Here is a 27,710-nt window from a genome sequence, read left to right on the forward strand (position 1 = left end):
TTTTTCTTAACTTCTTAATTATCCAATCACTACTCTCTCTCTCTCTCTCTCTCTCTCTCTCTCTCTCTCTCTCACACACACACACACACACACGGTGTAGTCAACAGAGGATGAGGTGAGGCCTGAGGAGGAAGACCAAAACAAACTCCAAGCAATCCACCAGGTTGGGAAACGTTCAACTTTATTTTCTGCTCTTGAGGAAATGTATCTATTATGATTATAAGTCGGCACTGTCCAACAGATCCTTCGTTAAATTCTCCAGTACCAAGATAATAAATTATGAAAATAGAGTTCATGTCGAGATCGCAAGGATTGTTAGCTTGCTAGCAGCAAAACTGTGGGATGAGTGAGACTGAATTACCTTAATTATTTTATGTCTTCGTACGTTATAATTTTCTTAATGGTATTATATATTCTCTTCACTTATGTTCTTATGAGTATATGAGCAGATTTTCCTTTAGTATTACAGAAACATTGCCTGCATTTTTTGTGGCTTTTCTTGGATATAGAAATAATTTTGTAGCTTACTCTACAAGTAGATACTCAGATTGTTACTTTATGAGACTTTGACTTGATGTTTTGTAATTTGATTAAAGATTATGCACGTACATCTCTTCCTCTTATAGTTTAGTTTACTCACTGTCCGCGTCGTATTTACATGTCAATAGAAAATATTGTAGGTTAAAAAAAAATTTAATGTTTTGAGATTGTATTTCATATTGATGTTTATTGGTCTTAAGTATGCTTGTGTAATTATAATACTTCCTGGTATCACAAAAGTCATACAAAACTATTAACTAAGTAATAAAAGATTTACATGCAAATATGCTAATTTAATCTGAGCCTTTATCTTTTTCATACATAATTTATTATTTACACCCCCATCCCTGCAAACTAGAGATCATAAAACATGTTTTATATACAAGTGTACAACTTTCTGGATATACTTCCAACTTGTAAGGTGTTCAGATTGCCCTTAGAATATTTACAACGCATGTCAAATAAAAAATATATTGACAAGTCAGTTTAATTTCTTTACAAAACCTTTCTTCTTTCTTAACTAGTATGATTAACAAAGGTTTCTCAATTAATATTTAATCATCTTTAAAAATGCTGGTGATGTCTTGGTTCATAGTGTGGCCTTTAGATATGCCTATTATGCCTGAATTAAACACTTATAATATCAAAGTTGTGTTAAGAATTTTGTTACATACATTCTGCTGTATGCATTAACAAATAATTTACAATAAAAAGTATGAACACTAGAATGGCATGTATCTGTTCTTAACTAATTGCTGCATGGCTGCTAAGGTGCCACTCATCAACTCTCACTCAGATGATACAACCTTCTGACATGGCTATTTTAATATATGATCTAAATATGTACATGATGAATCTGATACTTTTAAAGGTATGATGAATAAAATACTTAGTCTTGCTGCCTCTAACTATATGAAATTTAAACCATAGTCATTCAGAGAAAGGGACTCCAATATATAATCACTTATTTGCCTCTCTAGTCTTTCCAGTGAAAATGAATGAAGGTGATACTGCAATATGAACTATAATTCTCAAACAGAAACTCGTGTCACCTTTTCTATATGAATTATTAGCTTTGTTATGCATAGTAATGAAGACAAATTTGATGTAATCTGTTGTATCAGATAATATAAACCTCAACAACCATTCATAAAACACTGTTCAGGAACTGGTTATCTGCTTACCCTCACTGGTCACTCAGCCTCTTGAACCTTTCAACTGATAACTTTATTGAGAATTTAACTTGATTGGTTGATACATTAACTTGAAATGACTTTGAAAATGGTTGACGCAAGAAAACTAAATTCTGTCTAATTTGAAGTGTGTATGAGAGACTTTTATCTATGAGAGTAAATGGTAAAGTAATAGTATCTTTTTCTTTATTTCATGTTCAGTCAGCAGCTATGGAACTTCCAGCCTATGAGCATCCACCGCCCTGGGTCCCACCTTATGAGGTATGCTCTATTCTCTCGTTAGGACTGATTTCAGTCTTTCATAATTCTTCTTTTCATTGGCCTTGTAAAGTGGCGCCACAACAGATTGGCCATCTCCAATTTACTACAATCTCCATCTTCTGTTACATCAATCATTTGCACGTCTTCCTTTATTGCATCCATGAACCTTCTCTTTGGTCTTTTCCCATACATGATGTCTTTCCCGATCACTTGACTAATTCGTCACATTCAACAGATAACTTCCATAGCTCATTTAAAGTTGTGGAAAAAGTTGGATTACTCCTACAAGGGATGACCATGAAAGATATTACGATCTATAGATTATAGGAGGAAAATGCCCTTTGGGGTTGAATTAAAAAGGGTGAAAGACAACATAACTGTACGCGAGTTGAGACGGCTTACGTATCATGAAGAATGAGTTGAGAGATTCACTCATATTGTAGATGGATATGAGACTACATTGGGTTGAATTAACAGTAAAATAACAATAAATGGGTAAAAAAATCTTACCACAGCTTGTTCTATGCATACCATACTTCCGTGTAATTAATGTTTCAACTTTACTTACAGCATGCACTGAATTTCGCCAATCCATACATTACACATTTGCATCAATTTCCTTTACTGTTGCATCTTTATACTTTCCTTAGAATTTCCCTAGCCTTGTGCAGACCGTGTACTTTCACTCTGTTAAGGTGTACCTTTCACAACCCTTTAACATAACCTACTTACTTGCAGCGTTCCAACCACCCAGCATACAGCAATAACCTTGATCAGTTTGCCATGCGCACAGTTACCCTCGTCCGTGAGAAAGCTTCAGATCCAGTAAGTAACCATTCCATCCTTGAAGTTGCTCATGGCAATACAAATCAAATGAGGTCAACATACTGCAAAAAAATAGAAATGCTAATGGAAACTATATTAATACCTTTCCTCCAGTTAGGATTCAACATCAGAGGCGGCATGGAACACTTCTGCGGTATATATCTCTCAAAGGTGACACCCAACATGGAAGCCGAACGCCTGGGCCTGAAGGAGTCTGATCAGATATTATCAGTAAATGGCATAGACTTTGAAGACATTGAGCATAATAAGGCAGTGAAGATCCTGAAGTCTAACACACAAATTCAAATGAAGGTGCGGTTCTTTCCTTACGGATATAAGAAGACGTATGATAAAGTACAAAACGCAAATGTGGGGACACCAGCATGATCGAAATGAAGACTGGGTCATTTCTATGCTTGCCTGGCCCTAAGTGTTGTGTGATTGTATTTTGATTGAAAGACCTACAGCTATGAACTATATATAAACTGCACTAATGTAATTACCCTTATTTCTAACCTTACAAACTGCACTATCACTACTACAACTGTGTTAGGAATGGAATGTCTGAATACTCAATGTTATTTTATTCAGAGGGTTACAAAGTTTATTGGTCCTTACACAAAATCCTTCAAAATGATTGAAAAATAATGTCTATACAGTACAACAAAAACTAGAAAGAATTCCTTCCTACAGACAATGGAATATTTGGTTTGGGGGACTAAAAAAAAATAAATAAATGAAAAAAAAGAAAGAAAAAAAAGACATGCTGACTTGACTGGCTTTTGGACAGTGAGGTTTACTAACAATGACATCGTTGGCTTAAGCAGACAGCAGTCCCGTAGACAAGGAGGAATGGCGCAGGTATCCGCACACTTATGATGGGGTGAGCCGAACTTTTCCCTACCCTTGACAACCAGGCCTGTCAAGTACTTAGTGGTAACGTGCGCAACCTCTAATCTCCTAGAAAGGGGATGGTGCAGCGGTAAGCGGTCACCTCCGGCCCGGGCTTCAGTAAGCTGTAATAGATACCAACACGTCAATAGTAAACTCAAAACTAACTACTGATCTACTGAATAGAACACCTCACTTGCCAAACATGCCATATAAATTTTATCACTTAGAAGGCTACATCAGCATGTTGGAATGGAAAAATTCCAATTCTGTGCATACAATATACTAAGGTCACGAAATATTTTTAGATACACCTATGATGAGAAACCTTGCCAAGTGAGGCCCCATCATCAGTTACAAAGGACTGAGAGGATCACTTGACACTTGTTACGGAGAAGAGTCGCCGCAGCAAGAGTTGAGGCATCCACTTGGCAAGGCCCCAGTTGGAGAGCAGGAGGCAGGAGCTTGACTAGGGCAGCCGCGGGGTCACTGCCGCGGCCAGGTCAGTGCACCAGGCATGGCCCCCATCATGCCCAGGCCACCAACAGTACCAGCTACGGAGGAAGCCTGGTTGAATATGCCCATGGCCACATTCTGGACGGGTGGACGTTGGGGGCCATTTAGGTGGCCCTGGGAAGATGCTTGGCTCATTGTGGCCTTCATTGACCCTGCACCCATGAGTGGTGGTGGCCCGCCGAGCCGCGACTGGCCTGCATGGCCTGCACCCACCCCATTGGGCACAGCATTGCTGTTGCCTCCGCCTCTAAACTGGTTATCTCTTCCAAGCCCTTGTGACGTACCATATCCATTTCCATTGCTGTAGCCGTTCCTTGAACCACTACCACCACCACTACTACTACCACCCATGCGGCCACGATCACGGTCACGGTCACGTCCAAATCCTCCTCTCCTGTCGTCATCACGGCCCCTCCAGCGGTTGCGGCCTGTTGGCGAGTCATGGGTAGAAATTAATCTCCCTAAAAACACATTAAAATTTACCTTTCATGAAATTTAACAAATCAAACTGAAGCTGCAGTTTGTACAAAGTGGTTAGATAGAAATCACAAGAAATTTACAAATATCCTCATGAATAAAAGTCTGAGTGTTACCTTTGCCACCACCACCACGTGCCATATCCATTATCTCGTAGAGTCTAGGATTTACAACTTGATTAGCTTCTTTCAGCACTTCAATCAGATCCTTGGCTTGCTTGCAGTTATCCGCTGTGAAAAATGTGTAGGCCGTCCCTGTCTTGTCTGATCGACCAGTACGGCCAATGCGATGGACATAATCCTCAGAGCAAGATGGGTAGTCGTAGTTGATGACAAACTTCACATCATCCACATCTAGGCAGTAGAACTTATGTTATTGCTGTGCACAAAGTTTGAGAACAGCAACTGCCAAGCTTAAACCTTGGGAGACCAAAATGATTAATTTTGGAGTTCAAATGCTTTTAAAGCATTGAAAACAGGAAAACTTGGCAGTTCAGGCCATTTCAAAAGAAAGCAGTTAAGACAGCAATAAAGAGCAAGCAAGAAAAGCAAGAAAATAAAACTTGGTTGTAAGTATTTGTGAAATGGCCCCATAATTCATCAATCTATCAATTCTAATCCGCGATTCATATAAATCACTAAAACAAGCCTCTTCCACAACCACCTGTGGCTTTAAAACACTCGAGCCCTCAATGGGTGCACACTCATTTCTGAACTTGAATTAGTTTGAAAACAAAAAACTTCCATTTAGAATTTTATTACTAAAGCCTAAAAATTACTGCGAGCATGCACCCCTCATGCCCCCAGCAACCACTGCTTCCCGCGAAGATACCTACGTTCAATATGTGGCAGAGCGGGAGAGGCAGCGGCAAGTGGGGGCCGGGGGTGGACCTTAAAGGACATCCATTCCCTGGGCTGAGGGCCCTGTGTTTGGGGTCAGGGCCTTTTAAAAGGCCTGTTCAGGTCCCATGAACCACAGGTCAGGGGCTTGTGTGGCTTGTCACGATGCTACAGTAGTGAATCAATTGGCCGTTCCAGGATGGGCACGCCAGGTGAGACCAGCGCGGGCTGCTGCAGACCAGAGTGGGTCGGAGATGACCAACACAGGCTGCAGGCGACCGCAAGCTTTGGTCACCGTTGACCTCTGCCACCTCCTGATGGCTGAGGCAACATGACCACCTGTCTGGCACCAGTGGACGTATGGCACCAAAGCGCATTCGTGCTCAGTGATACACGATGAGTCTCAGAGGCACCGGAGCTTAATGCAACGAAACACCCTCCGTGCATTATCTCTCTATGAGTGCCTCTGCAAAAGAGAAGACCAGACTGAATTAACAGTGGCTCCATGCAAGGGGAACTGCTTCCTTAACCTCTGGAGGCACCCACAATTACCTTTAAGGAAGGTTTTATTATATAACATTATAGTGCCTTAGACCCATCAAGAAACTACCAAACAAATAAAAAAAAAGCATTACGGTTTCATTACACCTACATTTCTATTGCATTACCCATATTTAGGTATACTCCTTTTGCCCAGGGTCAAAAGATGCAAGCATGAATCAGACAGCAATGTTAAATGTCCATATGAAATACTAACGAAACTGACATTCCTAGGTTAGAGGAAATACCCAAATATGGTAGTTTAAATGTATATATTGCACGGTTATTCATGATTGTGGCGTCAACACTTAGTCTGGACAATGATGCATGTTTACACCTGCATCATGACCAGACTATCACTCCAGAGTTTGAAGAAGCTGCATATAACCACTGGTGTGGAGCCTGTCTTACATCATGCAGGTGGAAAGCACTGCCACTGTCAGTCAAGTGATCACCTGCAATAATGATGGCAAGCCAAAGGCTTTTCCCACTATATGAAACCACCAAATGTACAGTCTGGACTTATTCTGGTGCCCTTAGCCTTCTGAATCATATGAGACCATCACCCTTTTTTTTTTTTTTTTTTTTTTTTTTTTTTGAGTGAAAAGGACTTAAAGCTATCCATATTTACCTAAGCCACGAGCAGCTACATCAGTGGCCACCAGGATTGGGGCCCGCCCTGATCGGAACTCTGAAACAAGGCAAGGTATGTGAACAACCAAACAAGTGTGAACAACCAAAATTCAGACTTCTTGACAGATTTCAATTGTTAAACCTAATTTCTTGTATCAATACTCACCACTTAAGACCCAGTCTCGCTCCTGCTGTGACTTGTCACCATGGATGCACATGGCCGGCCAGCTGAACAAAAGCAAAAACCATGTAAGATTCACAAATTAAAAACTATTAGATATATCTTCAGTATAACAACTTTTTTTTACAACCAACATACTAAGTTTAAAGTAAAGTAAAAAAAAGAAGTGCTACCTTAGGCAGACCTAAGGGACACTTTTAAGATTTACTTAAGCTTTACTCTTGGGGAAGTAGTGAATAAAATTAATGAATACAAGCTACTCTTCCACAGGACAATGAACTCATTCTCTTCTAATCAAACTGGTCGCATGAAGCCCGAGGCACTGACACAGCATGCAGGATGCCTCATCTTACCCAGTACTCCTCAACCCCCGAGTAACATCCTCCACCTTCCTCTTCGTTTCGATAAAGATTATAGTCTTGTTAGCCTTCTCCTGCGCCATCTCATTGAGCAACTGACGCAGCCTACAGAAAACAAGGAAAGGGGGATGAAGAGGAATCTTTCCCAATAGGCAAAACAGACTTTGCTTTGTTTAGAGATACTCTAAACCTTGACTTGCTGATCATCCAGCTTTGAATCAGTTAGAGCACTCAAAACAGGCAAAGTCTGCCGTGTCCCAAAGGCCTGAGGTAGCTCCAGGTAGAAGAATGACACCTTGATCCTTAGGATCTATCATACAAGTGCATTTTCTTTACCCTTCGCGTCTCATTCGCCTAGTCAAATCGTCGACCTTTCTTTTGGTTTCAGCAAACACGATGATCTTGCTTTCCTTTTCTGCCATGATTTCTTCAAGTAGCTGCCGGAGTCTAAGGGACAATCCAAATCATAATTTGAGTTTAAAATAATTACTTGATCATGGGTGCAATGTTAAATTACTTTGAAATTACTTGATCATGAATGTCAAAATTATATCCTTAAAATTTGAACTAACTGCAAGTTTACATAATTACCAGCAAGTCAACTGAGCTTATAATAAAGTAGTAATATTAAGTTCAAATGAACTCTGAAAATCTCATCCATTGTTCACAACAGTGAGATTCTGGTGCAAATCATGGTGCAAAACAGAAGCTTGAAAAGCCCATTACACCATATCACGGTCCAAAAGATCTCTGCAACATTAAAATATTTAATTGATATTTCCAGTATACTTAGATTGTACAGTATCTTGCCACTAACTTTGTATCCTTTTCTATTTCCTGGCATACATCCACAATCTGGAGAATGTTGTGGTTTGCAGCTAAGGAAAGGGAGCCAACATTGAGCTGGATGTAGTCTTTGAGAAAGTCTTCGGCAAGATTCCTCACCTCCTTGGGCCACGTTGCAGACCACATAAGTGTCTGTCTGTCAGGCTATGGAAGAAAACTAATCTTAAAACCTAATACATTAAATGTAATAATACAAAACACCTCAACATTAATATAATATAGACATCAGGCAGCCAAAACATGCAAACAATAACTCTCTCAGAATATATATCTTTCATACTTACCCTAATTTGATCTACAATCTTCCTGATTTGTGGTTCAAAACCCATGTCCAACATCCTGTCAGCTTCATCCAGAACCAGGTACGTAGTGCGACGAAGGTTGGTCTTGCCAGCCTCCAGGAAGTCAATTAGTCGACCTGGGGTGGCAATGCAGATCTAGGGGAAGAGAATGCTGAATGAGAAAAACACAAACACACACGAGAGAGAGAGAGAGAGAGAGAGAGAGAGAGAGAGAGAGAGAGAGAGAGAGAGAGAGAGAGAGAGAGAGAGAGACTCAGGAATAAATGTCTCTCATCTTCCCAGAACTTACTAAAACTCTTTAAATTTTCTTATAATGTGAGACATATTCTTCTCTTTTAAAACCATGGATAGGATTCCTTTTAAAGATTTCACCCTTTATATGAAACATCAATTATGATAATTACATTCCTTCTCTCAATAACACCAAAATTTAATAAATTCTAATTCATGCTAATTGTATTTACTTTCAATGCTAAAACATAACATACACACCTCAACTCCTCTCTCAAGATCACGAATCTGGGGTCCCTTGGGTGCTCCACCAAACACACAGGTGGAGCGGATCTTAGAGGAGGCACCGTAATCTTGTGCTACTGTCAAGATCTGCTGTGCTAATTCCCTAGTGGGAGCCAATATCAGAGCAATGGGGCCATCTCCACGCTCTAAGTATGGCTGATGGTTGATGTGTACAATGGCAGGCAAAATGTAACCCAATGTCTTCCCTGAGCCAGTCTGAAACAAGATTTTGTTCAATGTTAACAAAGTTAACCTGCATACATCACTGAAACACTACTGAATAAAACAACTGCTCGACATGAGACTACTGAACTCAACCCTACCCAACTTGAACTGTACCTCACATCCTAGGAAAAAAACAAATAAAAAAAAAAAAGGTGGGTTAGCCATCAGGAAAAGAAAAGTTAACCAATGTCATGGAATATAAAAATAAAAGATGTAGATGTAAACAAAAACAAGAGTGGTAAAGAGCAAAAGACAGGATTATTGCATACACGATAGAATCAGATTTATGTTACGGCCAACAAAGAAAGATTGTAAGTATGCTTTAGATAAGATACATTGAACAAGCTCTTTCAAGGCAATGATACAAGACAAGCATATTTTTACCCAACCAAGATCTGGTTACATGAACATAACTTGTATTAATACCAAGTGTTTGTCATTATTTGTGGCAACTGTGTTACTACCTATGGTGGCCCACTGATATTAATGACACCCCTCACATAGCTACTTCTCTCTAAATAAAAAGAAACATGAGGTGACTTACCTGTGCAATGCCTACAAAATCTCTGCCTTGGAGTGAGATGGGCCAGCCCTGACCTTGAATAGGAGTGGGCTGCTCGTATCCCTGTCTTCGGATCTCTGCCATGACGTAGTCCGGAAAGTTGTAGTCACTAAAATACTGGATGGGGTTGGGAATATTTCTTCCACGTAGAGTGATCTCCTTATCAGTTCTGCACAGATAAATGTACAAAGTCAAGTAATGGCCCAAGGCTCGTTAAGTTCATACTTTACATGTTGCACCCAACAGATCATGAATAGTAACATACAAGACCCTTACCTGTATTTTTCCACCTCATAAGGTGATCGATTGAGAACAGTTGGAGTGGGCTGGTAGAAGTTCTTCTCAAAGGGGGTGAGCTTGGTTAGGTCCCATCTCGGCTTGCGCAGGCGCTCACCAGGTTGTCTCCCTTTCAGTGATGGCCGCCCTCCTCCTCCAGATCCCCAGCCTCCTCGGGAGCCCCAATCATCCCTATCACGTCGTCGATCGCGGTCACGGGAACGAGAACGAGAACGGGACCGAGACCTAAAAGGGGATCTAAGGATTAACTAATTATTGACGAGCCTGAAAGTGAAGTCATTAGCATAACTTACACAAGAAACTTGAGAGCTTGCAACAATGTCAGGCCGTGAATGCCAGACTCACCACTCCAAAAGTGAACAATTGCTATGAATTTGGAAAAGCAACCAATAAGGACAAATTGGCATTGAAATCAAATGCAACTGAATATCCAAGTCCTTGAAGCCAAATTGACCAAGAAAATATGGAATTTTGAAATCTAAGATTCAAAACAAACCTACACACAACCATTTCAAACTACATGTTAATGAAGCCTCCATGTCACACCAGCTTCCCTGCACATGACCAATTATTAATGCAATCCTGTGTTCATTACTGGATACAACAATGAAATAATTACTTCATGTTGCTCAAGCTATCATTGATAGCACCATGGAATTACAATATCAGATATGAAATAATTCTCTAAGAATTCAAGAAGTAGGCAGGCCAGTGTGATCAGGAGGGGGAAGCAGAAATACTACAGGCCACTTGTTGTGCAGCACTGACACTATAAAATTGTCACCATTTTCAATAACTAATATTAAATTTGCAGTTTCAACCAATACTCCCCCTCAATCATTTGAACCTATTGGACACCTAATACAGTAAATTGACCAAACATTCTCAAACCAGCTGAGAATCTTCATCACTCTCCTGAACTCCCACAAGTTAATCTAACCAAACCTAAACATTTTTACCCTCCCATGGACGCTTCCATAAGACAACCAAATTCAACCTATCCACGTGGCTTTATCCCAGGATGCCCCCTCAGGTAAACTTACTAATTTCCAACAGGATAAAATGGGGAAAGAAATGTACCAGACAGCAGGACATTGACCTGCATACAAAGTATTGGTTGAAACAGCAATTAAAACTTCTAAAATGGATTACATGGGGAAAATGAACCCATGTAGCTTTAGACTATTCCAAACAAATGATAAACCATTAACAGTCTTTGACTTGACACACTGGTAGTTTGCGCACGTTTAGTGAAATAAAGGATCATGAAATTTTACCTTATTTCACAAATATCCACCTAAATATGTATACCTATGATAAATTGTCCCGTTTAAAAGTACACCCGTGCGAGATGCACTATATCGAAATAACTAGCTACTTTACACCAGCACACCCAAACCCAATAACGCCACATGGCTAGCCGCACAATGAGAAAATGAATATTAAGAAAAAACATATCAAGGGTGAAGGAGTTTCTCTTATTTTCCTCACCTTCTAATCCTATTATTTCCTATTCCATCCCGGCTTGTGTGATCCGGCCCTCGACCACTCTCCCTTCCCAAGCCGAAGCGATGCATCAACCTTGCCTTATAATTCACCTCACAAACAAGAAACATCTAAACACAATTTCTCTACATGTACATATCAAGAGACCAAGAACCTTTGTGTTCAAAGCCGTCAGCAGTTACAATGATTGAATATTGCGACGGTTAGTGTAAAAATTAAGCATACCTTCGCTAACCACGTTGCCTTCTCTAATGTGAAACGAGTATTTTAGAAGTTAAGAAGAAATATGTACGGCACTGTGAAATATAACTAATCCTGCGCCATTCCAGATGACGAGCCATGTGTGCACCAAAATTAAAAAGGCCCTTGACACATTTCGTCCACCTGACCCTGGCTGCACAAAGTACACGACCCAACAACTATACCAAACCACACCCGACACGACAACATGAATTAAAGCCAAGCTGCGACGTTACAAGAAACGCAGAAAGAGGAAATCATTACTACGTTTTTAATAATCTGTAACCAGTTTCACAAAATGGCGACGACGGGTGAGAATTTCGCGTATTCTTTCCCTCTTCTTTATCGTCTAACATCTGGGCAAAGAGACATCGTAAACCTTCAAAGATCCGTCGAGCCAATCATCCAATCACTCAAATGCAACACCATGGACAGAACAGAGAACACAGCCACACAGGGACCAGAACATGGGAGTGAAAGCATAAAATCGATGAAGACAAAATTTCACTCCCGCCATGTCGAAGAAAACCCTCACACAGAACTTCTATTATTACTCACCTGCGACTTCTGTAGGACATAGTGTTGTTGTTTTTCACACTATACGTTCACGTTTTTAATAAATTAATAACGGATGCTCTTCCTTTCTGAATTTTAAGGTGTTATAGCAGGAAAGACTGGTGCTGCGGGGACCTGCTACCGATGAGTCTCGCCGCTACCACAGGAAGAGGCCCCAGACCTGCCCGCTCGCCTGCTCCTCTCCTCCAGCTGCCACATTCTCCGTATTTATTTCACCCCACAGACATGCCTAACTACCTTTTAATCGCATCAAGTATAAAATAAATCATAATTGCTATCTTTTCTTTACATCTCTTTTAGTAGTTTTGTTGTGTTTTAGTCTATAGTTTAGCTTTGTTTTCTGGAAGATGGCAACTAAACTCATACTTCTCGGTTTTGCAGGTTCTTTTCTGTTCTGTTTTTTGTTCGTCTTTAGTACATAAAGAGTGTCATTATTTGGCTATTTTTAAGTCAATGGATATCCTAGCTAATAGTTTTTACAGTTTTAAGGTATAATATAGCATAAAGCCTCTGTAATCAAATTGTTAACTCTACATATGACAACAGCACAACTTTGAAGAAATGACTAACTAGAAGCGATTTCGTAACCCATTACTTTCAGAAAGTACACTTTGTTCTGTGTACTCTAAGCATCTCTTTGTTGAAATATATATATAATAAAATAAGGAAGGTATGTTCAAAATAAACTGCGAAAGGAAGGTGCTTTGTTAATTTCTTACTTTATAAGAATGTTCACACCCTATTGACTTTGGCTTTAGTGTTCTTCATAACATGTGTACTTATGCTTTACATTATGTATATGTACAAATGCAGTTTTTTGCAACAATTATTAATAAAATGATATGTATGCTCAATAATTACGCTTTACAATATTTTTTTGTCAAAAGTTTTGGATCAAGTGTGACGACGAGGCTCAATCCCCCACCCGAACAAACTATTATGTAACTACTAGACAGACTTTCTCCTAAAAATACATTAATAATAAATGAATGTAACTAAATGAATAACAACGTGCAAGTATCAATTATACAATAGATAATGCACGATAATAACTCCGAGAGAGTTCGCATACACAGCCCCACGTAGAAACCTTTAAAAGCAGGTCAGCCATATACGCCGTGTTCACTGGCCATAACAGGCCTCTTGACTCTATCCGCCTCTCTGTGTTACGCCATCTCCTCTTCACTAGGCACGAACCCTTGTACCTTAACCGCATTTCCTATTATGTAACAGCTGCAACACACACTGTGTTGCTGTGAGCTGAAATGAATTAATACTACGCTAGTCCGAGTGTAGAGTATGGGGGGGATAGTAACTTGCTAAAAATCTATTCCTTATTATATCCACCACAACGAATCCTTGAGTGCGTCAGCTCCCCAGAAATAAGAATGTGCCACGTGGCGTCTCTTCTCCCAAACTCGTCCCACGTTTACCTCATACTGCGTCGCACTTCTGGAAGAAGGTTGAAAAATGAACTCTTGTTGATACTATCTAAGCTACACATATCTTAGACAAATTAAGGTATTACAGATGCACAGGGCCTGTTCTTATCTATCTTATTTTTCATTAACTCCAGCAAGTTTTAGGTAGTGGAAATTTGACGGGTTTTTTTTTTTTTATTTATTTATTTATTTTTATTAATTTTTTTCTAATAACCTCATATAAAGAGATTCTGCACCATCGGAAAGTGAAACATTGCAAGTATTTTTTTTTTTTTACACGATGAAAATTCAGAGCATTTACGAATACCAGACGGAAATAATTGGAAAATAGAGAAAATCTAATTATTAATTTTTCTATATATTGCAAATAGAATAACCACAAAACCAAGATTCATGCCATCATAATAAAGGCAGTATTGTGCATCTAAAACTGGAAAAACGTTGCGAGAGCCAACACAGCCGTCTGGCACTGCTGCATGTTGATGACGCCAGTGCAAGAGGAGCAGCGGTGGCAGCACACAGCTTTCCCTTGGCTTTTCCCCGGCCCTTGTGGCCTGCGGGCTGCGGCGTGTGACGTGAAAGCGGCGTTCACTCTTACGTAAAACTTGTCGGTTTCTGCCAACCTCCCCGTCACCCACCTCCTTCCCCTCACCCCCCCCCCTCTCTCTCTCTCTCTGAGCTACGCAGATAACGACAGCTTGATTTTACTACACAACCACTCAGTTAAAATTAACGGAGAGAGAGAGAGAGAGAGAGAGAGAGAGAGAGAGAGAGCATAAAGGAGTAACGACAAATAAACCAATCAATAAACACCCATATGGAAACGTCAATAACTGAATCATCATCGTACAGTTATTTTGGACAGCACCTCAGAAGGAAACAACAGAAAGATAATGAAACTTGTGTTCATAGCAATCCCCATTTATGGCTATCTGCGCAGGAATTAACAACCGGTGCTCAGTGACTGGTAGGGCTGAGTGACCTCCATATCCTAAAACCTAAACCTATATAGCAACTTTCACAACAGCTGTCACTTACGGCTATATACCCGCATACATATTTACTACGGATAGGATATCATGTTTTTTCCCTCGCCTATAGCAGTCTCAAAGGTTTTCATGTACCACTATAGGGATTTATATTAAGTGGGAACAATGAAAAAATTAATACGTTCCCAGATGAGGAATATACAATCTTTTCCTTACCAGTTCGGCCACAGTGATTCGCTCTGATAGTGTTGAATGCAAAGATAGAATAAGAACCTAACCACAGTTATGTTCGTTGCCAGTAGCTGCTTGCCCAATCAAACCCAAACACTTTCAAGAACTAAATCAATGCTGGTCTTGTGAACTCGTCACTGATAGGTGCAGAGGAAACACGTACGGAAAAGAGAAAAGATCCTTGATGGAATGTAGAAGGGAAGAAAAATGCATGGAATTTTATCAAGTATCTGAGATAAGTCTCTCTCTCTCTCTCTCTCTCTCTCTCTCTCTCTCTCTGTTAACCTATCACATCAGTAAGTATAGGGGATGTAGGTCAAGGATTTATTGATACAGCTTCCTGATACAAATGGAAGGGTGGGAATCCTACGTGTGTGTGTGTGTGTGTGTGTCAATAGCGTACCCACAAAAGCCGGCTCTGGGACAACTGAATCAATGACAGCTGAAGCAGTGATCGACTATCCAACCAACAGGCATTATCTAACCCAGGGATTCTCAACCTGTGGTACGCGTACCCCCAGGGGTACTTGAGAGGAATTTTGGGGGTACGTGGCAGGTTTCTCAAAATGCTTTAGCTTTGAATAACTGCAAGTTTGTTTATAGTATACAATGTGGCCTACATGTGCTAGGCTGGATGTGTCCTTTACTAGAACCAGGACACGTTGACAACGTTAACAAGGAAACTCTTGGAGTTCTATCACTTGAGAGGAAGCTCTCTTGGATTACAGTTGCCACACAACCTTGCAAACCTATAATATTTGTTCCTATTTATTATTTTTATCTTATATGTTATTCACACACACAGTGACTTATTTATTACTATCACTAGTTACAAGTTGCAACTAGCTGGAAGCAACTCTAGTTCACTGCCATAATGATCGAAAATTGTCTGATATAGTTCCTTTTTGGTAAATGTATTGAATGTTAGTCACATATAGTGTCTCCCTGTGAGGTACCAGTTCCTATCGACACTACCTCATAGAAACATAATAATATTAATAAAAAAATTTATCTGCTCCACTTATATAACACAAATTAAACTTAATAAACTAAGTCAATAAACTATGCATTTATTCTTACCCTTCCTGACGCTCCATTGTGGGAAAGGGGTACGTGATCAATACTGAAAAACTTCGAGGGGTACATAAGATTAAAAAGGTTGAGAACCCCTGATCTAACCAGACTGAGCAACTAAACTAGATAATTGAAACAAGAGGATATCTAAACCAGTTAACAATTAAGTGAATGAGGACGTTGAGTGAAACAACAAAATTATGATAATGAGAGAGAGAGAGAGAGAGAGAGAGAGAGAGAGAGAGAGAGAGAGAGAGAGAGAGGGGGCCTGGGTTGGACAAACACCAATCCGTGCTCCAGCCACATGTGAATGCATGGTGGACTATAAAATCCGATTGTTAGCCTGACTGATATTGGACGGGAGGCTACAAGCGACTAGGGTATTCGGAACCATCCTGGAGAGAGAGAGAGAGAGAGAGAGAGAGAGAGAGAGAGAGAGAGAGAGAGAACACATGTGTGTAACGACCGATAGGGTTATAGTCAGTCTGCAATGCGATTTCGCGGACGAAAATAAAGATAAAGATAAGGAGGAGCATATGAGATACACTTTGTGAGTTTGAGTGTTTCTCTCCTCTTGTATGTGTAGGAGGACCGTGTGCTCAGACAAGGCTGATGAAGGTCACGGTCACCAAACAATACCAGGCAGCTATTTAGAGAACGAGTGGGAGAATCAGTGGAGACATTAAAGATAAAGTCACGAAAGGAAGGCGTATCGAGGATGTAGTCACATATTTTCTTTATCTATACTTTACCTATGGCATTGATATGTATAATTTTGAGGCTCGGCAATACTGGAACACAGTTCTACCTTGAGAATTGTGAACGATTTGACAATTTTATTGACATTAGGAAGGATCTAAGAAGGTCGGAAGATTAATGGCCAGTCTTCACTATTTTAATCTCCGCATAAGTTTCTGAACCTGTACAAAATCACCAGATAGTGAACAAAATGAATATAGAAACGCGTCATGGTATTGAAGAGATTAAAAGGAAGTATCAAAGTTAACATCACTATTGACATCGTATATGATAAGGAGTAGACGGTAGGACAATATATTATGATGGTATTGTGACGTAAGGGAAGGTGATGTTACATAATGGACAAAATTAGTAATATAAGTGTCAAAGACTACATAAATGGTTATCACGTTCTATGTAGTGATCTCTCTGGGACAGTTGTGTGCCACCAGTGTTGTAATGTCTAAAAGAAATAGATACAAAAAAAATTCAGCTCAATAAATCTTTGTCCAAATGTTGATTTTTGTATTTGATTCTATACTTGTATTTCTACAATCTCTCTCTCTCTCTCTCTCTCTCTCTCTCTCTCTCTCTCTCTCTCTCTCTCTCTCTCTTTTATAAATACTAACCAAGCCGCTAATCTACAAGCAGACGTAAGTGAGGAAGCTGCTAAAGAACCTCTAATAACTCAATCGTATTTCCCGCCGACCGGACATCCCGCCGCCATCTTAGCTCTTGGACGGTTCCTTTCAGAGTAAACATCCTCCATAACTTGCCATCTATCACAAAACTCAAAGACAAGTGGCATGTATTTCCACAACTGAGGTATGTCTTGAGGATTGTTAACGTTCAAGGGGTCCAAATTTATTAATTGGTGGGGCAGGGAAGAAGAACCATGGGATGATCACCTGAAGTTGTTTACTCATGACGGGGACACTTCTGCTCGGGGAATAAAAAAATGGGTTTCTTTCCTTATACCTCTTATTTGACTGCTCTTACTTCTCTTGCTGGTTTATCTTCGTCACTACAGCTTGTCTGGTTATGCACTGGTTTGGTTTTTAGTATGTGGGGTGCCAACCAGGTAAGTTTGTGGGTGTGTACGTGCCTCGTGTTTGCTTGTTCTTATGATATCTTGACCATTATATATCATTCAGTGTTCAGTCGAGCGTTTTTTATCGTTATTTAGGTTGTATTTCCGGAGGTATTGGGGTTTTTAGCTTCCCCGGTGGCTGATTTGTGTCCAGATAATGTGCCTCGTGTTTCGACCGTGTTTATTGATTAGTTTTTATTATGTCTTGGTAAGCAGGGATAATTTCGTAGTCCAGAGGCTATATACTATTTTTGCAGGGCACGGTACCATTAATTATTGGGTTACTTAGCTTCTTGTGGTATTGATTCTTTTTATCTAAACCTCTTGTTGGGTTTATGTTGCTTGTTTGAGGAATATATCTTATGTTTAATCCTGTTTGGTCTTTCATTCACAGTTCAACGCTATTTGCAGGGTAGCTTGGCTCTTTAGCAGACCAACCCTATCTTTGGTAATGGTCCAATTATCAAGGTACATAATAAATCTGGGATGAGTTGTGTGCTCTATGCAGACAAAATTGTATTCCAGGGAGTGATTGATTATGAGACAATTATTAAGTATACTCATAGCTGGTCAGGCCTAAAGCCATTCTAAGATAGTCAGGTCTTCACTGACAGTATCTTTTAAGTATTTTCAGAAATCTATACATTTGATGTTAAAGAATCTGCTGCATCTTCTATATACTTTTACTTGATCTACCTCCCAAAATGACAGCTACTCAATTTCTTAGTGATTATGCATATGTATATTATTTATTTTCTTATTATTTTTATTTACATAAATATAGAGAACACATTTAATCTTTTTTGAAAATAAGATTTTTATATTCTAGTACATTTTCTTTACTGTGGGCCACAAAAGGTTGCAAACAGATTAGTGAAAACATTCACTAATCTCTTCCTCACTACTTTCCAGCATCCTCATTATGTGGGAGACAAAGATTACATCTCTAAGCTGCTTGGAATGACCCCTGGACATCTGAAGACAGAAGTTATGATTTTTTCTTTGAAGACTTACAAGATCTATTGGCACAAGTCACTTACAGAAGTAACAAATTTTACAAGCTTGTAACTGGAACTAGGAAGTTTCTATTATAGATCCATGGAAATTGAAGCATTGAAAGACATATATTTGTATTATGTTCATATATATTTCCTATATTAACTTAATTGTATTAAACCTAATTTAAGCACCCAGATCAGAATCTTTGGATATATTATAATTTTTCTCATATATTTTTCTTGTTTGTAATAACCTTGTTTAGGAATAGCCATATGATATTGGAGAAGTTCATCAGAGATTATAACTAATTAACTGAAGAGCTTGTCTGAATATAGTATTCATTGCCTTCATTTGTAATGCCCCTTGCAGTATCCCTCCTCCTTTGGAAAATAATATTTGCTGAACTCAGAATCTTTGCTTTAATGTTAGACTTGACTTTATCTCACTCTTACCAACCTGAAGTTAATAGTCTTTCTTTCTCTTCAGGGAAACAGAAGGGAGTGAGATGAATAACAAGAAATGTGTGGTCTGTGGCACCATCCCAGAAAGTAGTGATCCCTGCATACTTTTGCACCATGGAATTACAGAACACACTGCTACACCCCTCAGGGATATGGTGGGTCCTGCATTGCAGCAGGGACTCAACACCTCAGACATCATTTGTGTGCGATGCCTTGACTTGTTTAATGAGAAGGACCGCCTGCAAAAGCTGACCACTGATATGGACAGCCACATTCAAACCAAGATCCAAGAAACTTCCAGGAAAGAAGTGGATGGAGAGGAAGATGCTTCAAGCTCTATAAACATTGTGGTTGGGAGCACAGGAGAGAAGCAAGGTATTAAAGACCAGCTTGAGAGTCAGTATAAGAACATGAGGTTGGCACCATCAAGCTCTGACACAATATGGACATCACAGGAGAAAAATAGAGAAGCAGTAGCAACAAGAAATGCATCCCAGAAACGCAGAGGCCGGCCACCAAAGGATACTCAGTGGGCTGCCAAGAGAAGGGAGCCACCTCCGCTGATGGTGAACCACCGGGAAAAGAGGCAGCGTTCAGCTAAATTCAGCACTTTCCTTGAAGTGCTGAAAGGAGAGAAGGAGTTCTACATTGAGGATGAAGGAGATGAGCCTCGAAGCAAGAAGCGGAATCGAGGAAAACGGAAAAGAACACTTGAGCCCGGTCCAGATATTGTCAAGGTAGAGCAATCAAAGGAAGAAGGATTAGAGAGAACATGTATCATTCAGGTGACAGACATGGAGCTGTCACGAGAGAAGGAGCGGCTGGACCTGGATGAAGTAGTGCAGGAGATTCTGGGGATTGGTGTTGACCACACATCCTCACTAATCCCTAGCATGGATAGTCTGGGGTGTAGCACCAGAGGTGGACAGGAAGAGGTGGAGGAGGAAGATGATGATCTAATTAGTGCCATCAACAAAATGAGTGCTGAAGAGGAGGAAGGAAGCAGTAGAGATGCTGAAGAGATGAACACTACTCATCATATAAAGCTGGAACCAGAAGAACAAAATGAATTACAGCAGACACAACAGCAGGAGCAAGACGACCAAAGCAGTGTTTGGCCTCAGATGAAGAATGAATCCGGATGCTCTGCGACACCATTTATTGAAGTGACAGAGATCAAAGAAGACTTGGTGGCAGGAATGCCCAGTGTGGAAGTCACTCTCTCCCATGATGGCAGTGACACCTTGCATGCAACCATCAGTGACTCTGCTGCCCTATCTCAAACTTCTCCCAGTGATGCTACTGACACTTTTGAAACTGACATCAAGAGTGAGGACTCCAATAGACCAGCCATTGGTGTTAAGAAGTACCGATGCAAGTTGTGTGCCAGTACTTTTCCAGAGCGCGAAGATGCACGGCAGCATGCCCAAGAATGTCATGGTGGAAACCTTTCCTTGACAGGTAGCAAGAAAAATGAGGATAGCTTTAAATGTAGTGATTGTAATCGATACTTCCCCACAGCACGGGGCCGTGACAGACACCACCTCCACATGCACCTCAAGCATCAGCCAGCTCAGTGTCCTGAGTGTCCCAGCACTTTCAATAGTTTTCGTCCTTTAGAGCGCCATCTCCGTAATCATCATGACAAGGATCCAACTCTGTACTGTGAGCTGTGTGATATGGAGTTTGTCCTTGGCACTTCCTTGGAACACCATAAGGAGATAGTGCATCCTAATGTCCCCAGCAAAACCAGAGTGGTCAGAACTACCAACAACCAGAGAGCACAGGAGCCAGAGAAGCAGAATCGAGTGTTTGTGTGTCCTTTATGCAACGAGAAGTTAGTGGGAGCGAGGGCTTTTCGTCTACACCATCAGAAAATGCATAATGGTTGTGAGTTCAATTGTACTTATTGCAACTATAAAAGTACCTGCTTTAGCTCTATAAACAGGCACATGGTGAGGGTACACAAGGCCTTTGATATGAAGCTTTACAGTTGTCAGAGTTGTTCCGCTCGTTATAGCATCCCGAGGGATCTTGAAGAACATTATCTATGTGTTCACAACATAGAAGCCACATTACTCTGTCAACACTGTGGGGAAAAATTTGCCTGTGTGGACATGCTTAGATTTCATCGCAACAGTCACAGGGCTTTTTCATGTAAGCTGTGTCATCTGGGTTTTATGAAAGAAGAGGCCCTAGAATACCATGTTAAAACTGTTCATCACTGCGACCCAGTTGGAGGCACTGAAAGAGTTAGAAATCCATTAAAGAGTAAGGATGTAAGTGCAGACAGCAAAAGTGACAAGAAAGATGATGATAATGAGAAAGATGCATCAGTACCAAAGGTGCTAGTCATTGCAACTGATGGCTCAGTGCAGGTGAAGGAGGAGAAGGAAGAAAGTGCTGAGCCTACAAATGACGTGACTCTTCACCTTCAGCAAACACGGGAGGGAGGTCTGGAGGAGATGGATATGCTCAACCCCCTCAAGGGTCAGCGTGTGAAAGATCTGCCGAAGAAGATGAGCTGTCCTATTTGCAACAAAGTGTTAACAACAAAGTTTCTGAGAACACACATGTTGAGTCACAAGGGTAACTTGCCCCACAAGTGTCGATTATGTGACAAGGCCTATGCACAAGGAACTCTGTTACGCAAACACATGAAGAACAGACACTACGAGGAATTTCTAAAATTAGGCAACAAGAATCCAAAAAAACAAAAAGCTGCTTGTGATTTTTGTGAAGAAATATTCAATGACATTTACTCTTTGGAAGAGCATTTATGGATGCATATGGATGAAAAAGCTTTTGAGTGCACAGATTGCAAGATAAAATTTGGCATGGAGAGTAACTTGAGAGAACATTACAAGAGTCATTACTTCAAGGAGGCCAAACCATGTCCTGTGTGTCAGAGAGAATTTAAGTCCATTGGGTTTTACAATAGTCACGTGGAGAAGTGTCAGAAACGATGGAAGTGTGAACAGTGTGGCTTGGAGTGTGATACCCAGGAATACTATCGAAAACACCACAGATCAGAGCATGGAGGTGAGAATGTAGTTAGGTATCATTGCTCCCTTTGTGAGAAATCCTTTGTGGAGCGGCATCGCTATGATGACCACATGATTACCCATTCATCAGAAAAGGCTTTCACATGCCACATTTGTCTGAAGCAGTTCAAGCGACAACGCCCACTAAATGACCACTTAGTGCGCACTCATTCAAATGGATTGTTCATGTGCTCTTACTGCTCCAAGACATTTCAGAAACAACAAGATCTTGATGCTCATAAACTAAAGCATAAAAGAGAATTCCCTTGTGCATCTTGCAGTCATGTATATTCTTCCAATGAAGCTCTTCTTCAATCACCTGATGGTCCACCATTCTGAATCTAATCATTTTTGTCACATGTGTGCTGTTCTTTTCACCAAACAGATCCAGTTAAAGAACCATTTGGTGACCCATAGCACCAGCACACCCCACATCTGCCAGGTGGACCGATGCCACAAGATGTTCAGGTCAGAGGGTCTATTACGTAACCATGTTGCTCGCCGGCATCACGGACTCCATTATGACTGTCCTGTCTGTGACCGCAAGTTTAGTCTTGAATCGGATCAGATCCGTCATGTTGCGACACATTCTAGTGGATCTTCTGTGACGTGTGAGGAATGTGGACGCAGTTTTCGCAGTGAAGCTTTATTGGAGAGACACATGGTAACACACACTCAAGAAAAGCCCTATGAGTGTGGGGTTTGCCAGCATGCTACCTCAACAAGACACCAAATTATGCGCCACATACAAAGTGAACATGACCTTCCTGATGTCTCTTCTCATGTTATTGTGAACCGGTGGCGGTGCTCGATGTGTGGCAAGATGTTTGTGGTCAGAAGTTCAATCATGCGACATCTCCTGGAGCATGCCACACATGGTGTGGAGGCTCAGGGCCATGCTGTAAAGACACGCCTCACCCTCATCAAGTCTAGAGCTGTCATTGCCATCTGGCTCAGTGGACCCAGCTACTGCTACTGCTTCCTTCCTGGAACAAGTGTCATCTCTCAGCTGGCAGGATCTTACACGACTGCTGCGGTTTCACGTCATGGGTGACAACGAAAATGACAAGGGGGAGGGAGCAACCATCAATACCGATGTGTGGCAGTGTCCAGGATGCCTCCATGCCACACAGACAGAAGATGATATGAGAGACCACTTGCTGGGATCCTCAGAGTGTCAGGAGGCTGTCATTCTGCAGCTGGCAGGTGGATTGGCCACCACAGAAGATACAGAGGAAGAAAATAATGCAGAGGAACAATTAATTGAAGGTGAAGGGAATGGAACTGTCCTCCAGCTGGCCAGTACTGACGGAGGCCTCCAGTATGTCATTATGCGAGAAGAGGATGAGGACACTTCACCCCAGAGGTTTAGTGAAAGCACCAAAGAAATTCAGTCTGAAGAAGGAGAGGAAGGAGAAATGCAAGTGTTGGTAAGCGTGGATGACAGTCTTCAGCAACTTCTTCATCAAGAGCCAACAAGTCCAAATATCCAAATTATTGTTGAAGACTCTACTCCACTAAAGCGTTTTCTAACAGAGAATGCAGAGGAAACAGTAAATCCAGCAGCAAACATCTCACAAAATGAGAGTAGCCAGGACAGCCTCCCTGCAGATGCCACCCTACTCAATGGATCAGAGGTGCTGCTACAGACTGTTGATGGAAGGTTGGTTCTTCAACAGACTGTTGGGGGAGTAACACAGTATCAGCTAGTGGAAGGTGTCCCAACCACCGCCATAGAGGATACTGCACCGACCCTCCTCCCTGACCATTCCTCTACCCTGGATGAGGAATTCATATTGCCAAATTAAAACTACCTTAGGAAGAAGAGGCACTTGCTGGTGTTGGCAGAAAGGCCATTGATTTAAGAATCTGTGGACAAATGCTTTATAAACTGACAAGACTGACTGTACAATCTTTGTGGAATATTAGTTTTCCTAAATCTTAGATTAATGGAGTTGGTTTGTGGACTCATGATGTTACACAATTTCTGTCTTGCATTTTGATTTACATGACTGGCAGTGCAATAACTTGTGCTTTGAACTGTTGAGCCTTGAAGGGAATAAATATCTAGAGGAAAATGGCTTGTAATATAACTAATGAAAGGTTCAAGGTACGACATTCATTGTAACAAATACTTTGTTAATGTCCCTCAATCTTTTCTTTCATGTGTCTTCTTTCACAAGATATCTTTTCCTGTATCTACTGTACATGTATGAGGTTGATGCTTTTGACAACACTCCTTCAAGTGACCAGGTTCTGTATTCTTAAATGCACTGATCTCTCATTAGGACTACTTTCAAAGGCCACATGATTAGTTTGGTTCTTATGAGTTTTCTTTTCCATGATGGTAAATCCTTTTTAAACTGTCTAGAACCTTAAAACCTCCCACCGAGTAATTTCCACTACATCTGTTAATAGCAGTTGAGTTATAGTGTAGAAATGTTTAGAAATATACACCCTGGTTGTACACATCGTCCTTTAACTGTTGTTTTTCTTTCCGTTCCTCTATCATGCAGTCAATCCAATTGTACTTTAGTGTTTCTCTTCATCTACAACTCCATTAGTATCCTGCCCCCACATACTATAACTTTTGACAAAGACTGCAGCACTGTTAGCAGTACCATGTTGATCATGGAAATCCAATTTCAGTTTATTTGGCTGAGAGGCATCCTTGCTAGGTAAAGACTTGCTGATAAGGAGGTGCAAACAGCATTTTTAGACATTGGGAGCATTACAGTTGTCAGGTCCAAGGATAGTTTTTGAGATGAATGCAACATCCAGGCAAGAACAATCAATCTATTACATAAAGAGAGTAACAGTATGTAAATATGCCAAACAACTGTATTAAGTGCTTGTGTTATGTAAATATGTAATGTAATTTGAATGTTCAGATTTGTGTTGGCCCAAAAATTAGGTGCTTAGTATGTGAGTGCCACAAGAGGCCATTTAATATATCAATAAACTGGCTTGATGACATTATATCTTATTTAAAACATCAGTTTGTTGTATTAACTTATTATGAAAAATAATTTATACTCTCTCTCTCTCTCTCTCTCTCTCTCTGAAGGCTGCAGTGATGATTTGTGAACCCCTCAGGTGTGTGGGAGCCTTTCCAAGTAATGGCACAAAATTCTTGTTAAATTATAATTACAGTCATGAAAGTATCCTTGTGCATCTCCAGCTTAACCTTGATTAGAATCCTAAATTTTCACTATAGTCTTTAAAAACTTAATTTCATATATTACTGAAGTATTTCTTTTGGTTTGTTTCCAGCCAATTAAATAACTTGGAAGCACTTATATGAACTAGTATAGGCACGGAATGATGGGTCCAAGACATTACACTTTCAATAACATTCAACCTTTCACCCTGATCAAAGCTGAGTGAACATAAAGTGGTATAAAAGCTGTTGGTATATTAGTTCAGTTAAAGGAAGTTAAACAACAAATTAAGGATTATCTTAATGTAAGTGGCATTGGGTATGTGCAAGGAACATTGTTGACTAGTCTGTCTTTCAGCCCCCTGTATTGGACTGCCTTTATTCACTCTTACCCAAATCATTTGATAGAAAAAAAAAAAAAGGAAAAGAAGGATAATAATAATGTAACGAAGGGTTAATAAAGAAGAGGCGTTTGGAGAAATATTGCTTTAGTCTTTATACTTAACACACCCTGTCTATATCCGCTCAAATAACGCACACTCCTCAAAATAACACCGCAAAACCGAATAGAATTAAGTTGGACATCGGGAGCGGGCGTTTGAAGAAGAGGGTATTTTTATTTATCGACCAACTATATTAATCCTTATTCATTTGTACTTAATTAACACACTAACTTCATAAAAACACATACATAAAAGAAAATCAGTTATCTATCCACGTAATCCGTTCACCGAATTCGTAGGGGGTGTAACTCAGAGGTAGAGTGCTCGCTTCGCATGTGAGAAGTCCCGGGTTCAATCCCCGGCACCTCCAAGTATTTTTACACTCCCTTACAAACTCCGGTGCGGGACTTTGAATAATGAAATAGACTCAACATGTGATAGAGTAAAAGGAATTAATGAATGGTTGTGTGGCACTGGCTTCATTGAGGAAGTTCTTTATGTTGTTTCCTTGAATGTTACTTTATTCTTGATACAGGTTAGTAACAAAGTTAATAGAAAATTTGATTTATACACTTCACCAATTTCCTTTATGTATTCCAGTGGTTTTCATTATCAATTCATTAATCAAATAGTGATACGAAAAGAAGCAAGCAAGTAAGTAAGCAAAGCAAAGAAAGTCAATATAAGGAAAATCTTGAAAACGCACCACGGAGCATCTTGAGGCAGAAAGGAAAGAGTGATGTCCACTTCAAATAGCTGAACATCTGCGTACAGTGCGTAGTATTCTGATCAATACACGCCGGCGATCTATAACAGCGGCCCGGAAGAGGAAGAGGGAGAACAGAAGACGGTGGTATAGGAGGAGTCAGTGATAGGAAGGAGACCTAAGGCATCTAAATATTGTATTTGGCAACTGAGCTCTCTCTTGCGTCATATCCTCGAAGTGGAAACTATTATAAATGCATGTGGCCTCTTTTTCACTTATGTTATTATGTATCCAATGAAATAGAGAGGTTTCCATGATCTTTAGTGTTCCAATTCACCACAAATTAATATCTTAGATATATATACCCACACCCCTGGAGGCATAGCAATATATATACAAAACTGTCTATACATGGGAACATTATTAAGTTAGTGATTGCTGTGATCGTGTGTCTATATAAGATTTTATAGAGCACGTATTCTTTTGATGAGGGACCTATCTATTTTAAACTTTGCACACCATATGGTTAATAAAAATATCTCACTTTTCACTGGTCAATGGATGTAGTTATTAAACAGTGAGACGTGACATGGGCTCGTATCTTTAAACGTTTGGACATTTAAAGGCTTTCACGTGTACCATCTTCAAAGCGCTACAGAAATGATAAATCGAGTAGGCTACTCGTGAATGATTCTTCCTGCGATGATGTCAGATAATTGTTGATCTGTCAGGACTCAGTAGCAACATGAACGCTATTTGAAAACCAGCATTAATTCCACAGTGCCAATGAAAAATAACGGACATACGTCCGTCTATAAGTAAGTAAATAAACGAATGAACAAATTAATATATAGAATTCAGTGGTTCCCAACCTGTGGTACGCGAAGTCCTTCCAGGTAATAAAATGACACTTTAGGGATCATATGCGATTTTTCGTCAAACTAAATTCATTCATTTCTCAAAAGAAATTATCATTGTCTTACACAAGATAATCTGGCATCGATCAGC

The 27,710-nt window shown here is 40.2% G+C and overlaps 3 protein-coding genes and 1 non-coding gene across 11 annotated transcripts; 3 read left to right on the plus strand and 1 right to left on the minus strand.

Moving 5' to 3' along the window:
* The first annotated feature begins 47 nt into the window (after positions 1–47).
* On the plus strand, positions 48–3,579 carry LOC123503862 (PDZ domain-containing protein 11-like). Of its 2 annotated transcripts, XM_045253987.1 has the most exons (4): positions 48–163; positions 1,935–1,994; positions 2,733–2,819; positions 2,934–3,579. In XM_045253987.1, the coding sequence occupies exons 2-4, from the start codon at positions 1,944–1,946 to the stop codon at positions 3,204–3,206; spliced, it is 411 nt and encodes a 136-aa protein (XP_045109922.1). In that variant the 5' UTR covers positions 48–163; positions 1,935–1,943; the 3' UTR covers positions 3,207–3,579. The 2 variants fall into 2 exon arrangements, with proteins under 2 accessions (XP_045109922.1, XP_045109923.1); XM_045253988.1 differs by having other exon boundaries at positions 107–1,994.
* On the minus strand, positions 3,389–12,725 carry LOC123503860 (probable ATP-dependent RNA helicase DDX17). Of its 7 annotated transcripts, XM_045253984.1 has the most exons (12): positions 12,308–12,725; positions 9,983–10,240; positions 9,689–9,875; positions 8,896–9,135; positions 8,386–8,538; positions 8,073–8,245; positions 7,250–7,360; positions 6,882–6,943; positions 6,714–6,773; positions 4,820–5,056; positions 4,511–4,654; positions 3,389–3,835 (listed from the first exon to the last, which is right to left on the minus strand). In XM_045253984.1, exons 1-12 carry the CDS (start codon positions 12,325–12,327, stop codon positions 3,828–3,830), a joined length of 1,653 nt encoding a protein of 550 aa, XP_045109919.1. In that variant the 5' UTR covers positions 12,328–12,725; the 3' UTR covers positions 3,389–3,827. The 7 variants fall into 7 exon arrangements, with proteins under 7 accessions (XP_045109919.1, XP_045109917.1, XP_045109918.1 ...); XM_045253982.1 differs by having other exon boundaries at positions 3,389–4,654; positions 9,983–10,174; XM_045253983.1 differs by lacking the exon at positions 7,250–7,360 and adding an exon at positions 7,592–7,702 and having other exon boundaries at positions 3,389–4,654; positions 9,983–10,174.
* Positions 12,726–17,673: 4,948 nt separating this feature from the next.
* LOC123503573 (zinc finger protein 142-like) lies at positions 17,674–25,367 on the plus strand. The gene is given in 5 exon segments (XM_045253462.1): positions 17,674–18,357; positions 18,802–18,933; positions 19,375–22,705; positions 22,707–23,305; positions 23,307–25,367. Coding segments are annotated over 3 exon segments (4,806 nt in total). The 5' UTR covers positions 17,674–18,357; positions 18,802–18,933; positions 19,375–19,393; the 3' UTR covers positions 24,202–25,367.
* Positions 25,368–26,294: 927 nt separating this feature from the next.
* Positions 26,295–26,366, plus strand: Trnaa-cgc. The gene has a single exon. It is a non-coding gene; the product is annotated as a tRNA-Ala (tRNA).
* The last annotated feature ends 1,344 nt before the right edge of the window (positions 26,367–27,710 follow it).

This window comes from Portunus trituberculatus, chromosome 14 (assembly GCF_017591435.1).
Source record: "Portunus trituberculatus isolate SZX2019 chromosome 14, ASM1759143v1, whole genome shotgun sequence".
Classification (NCBI taxonomy): Eukaryota; Metazoa; Arthropoda; class Malacostraca; order Decapoda; family Portunidae; genus Portunus; species Portunus trituberculatus.

Coding starts and splice junctions, on each gene's coding strand:
- LOC123503862 (XM_045253988.1), top strand. CDS start 1,884: ATGAGAGTAAATGGTAAAGTAATAGTATCTTTTTCTTTATTTCATGTT. Junction 1,995..2,732: donor CCTGGGTCCCACCTTATGAG/GTATGCTCTATT, acceptor ACTTACTTGCAG/CGTTCCAACCACCCAGCATA. Junction 2,820..2,933: donor GTGAGAAAGCTTCAGATCCA/GTAAGTAACCAT, acceptor CCTTTCCTCCAG/TTAGGATTCAACATCAGAGG.
- LOC123503860 (XM_045253977.1), bottom strand. CDS start 12,327: ATGTCCTACAGAAGTCGCAG. Junction 9,136..9,688: donor ATTTTGTAGGCATTGCACAG/GTAAGTCACCTC, acceptor ATCTTGTTTCAG/ACTGGCTCAGGGAAGACATT. Junction 8,539..8,895: donor ATCTTGAGAGAGGAGTTGAG/GTGTGTATGTTA, acceptor CTCTTCCCCTAG/ATCTGCATTGCCACCCCAGG.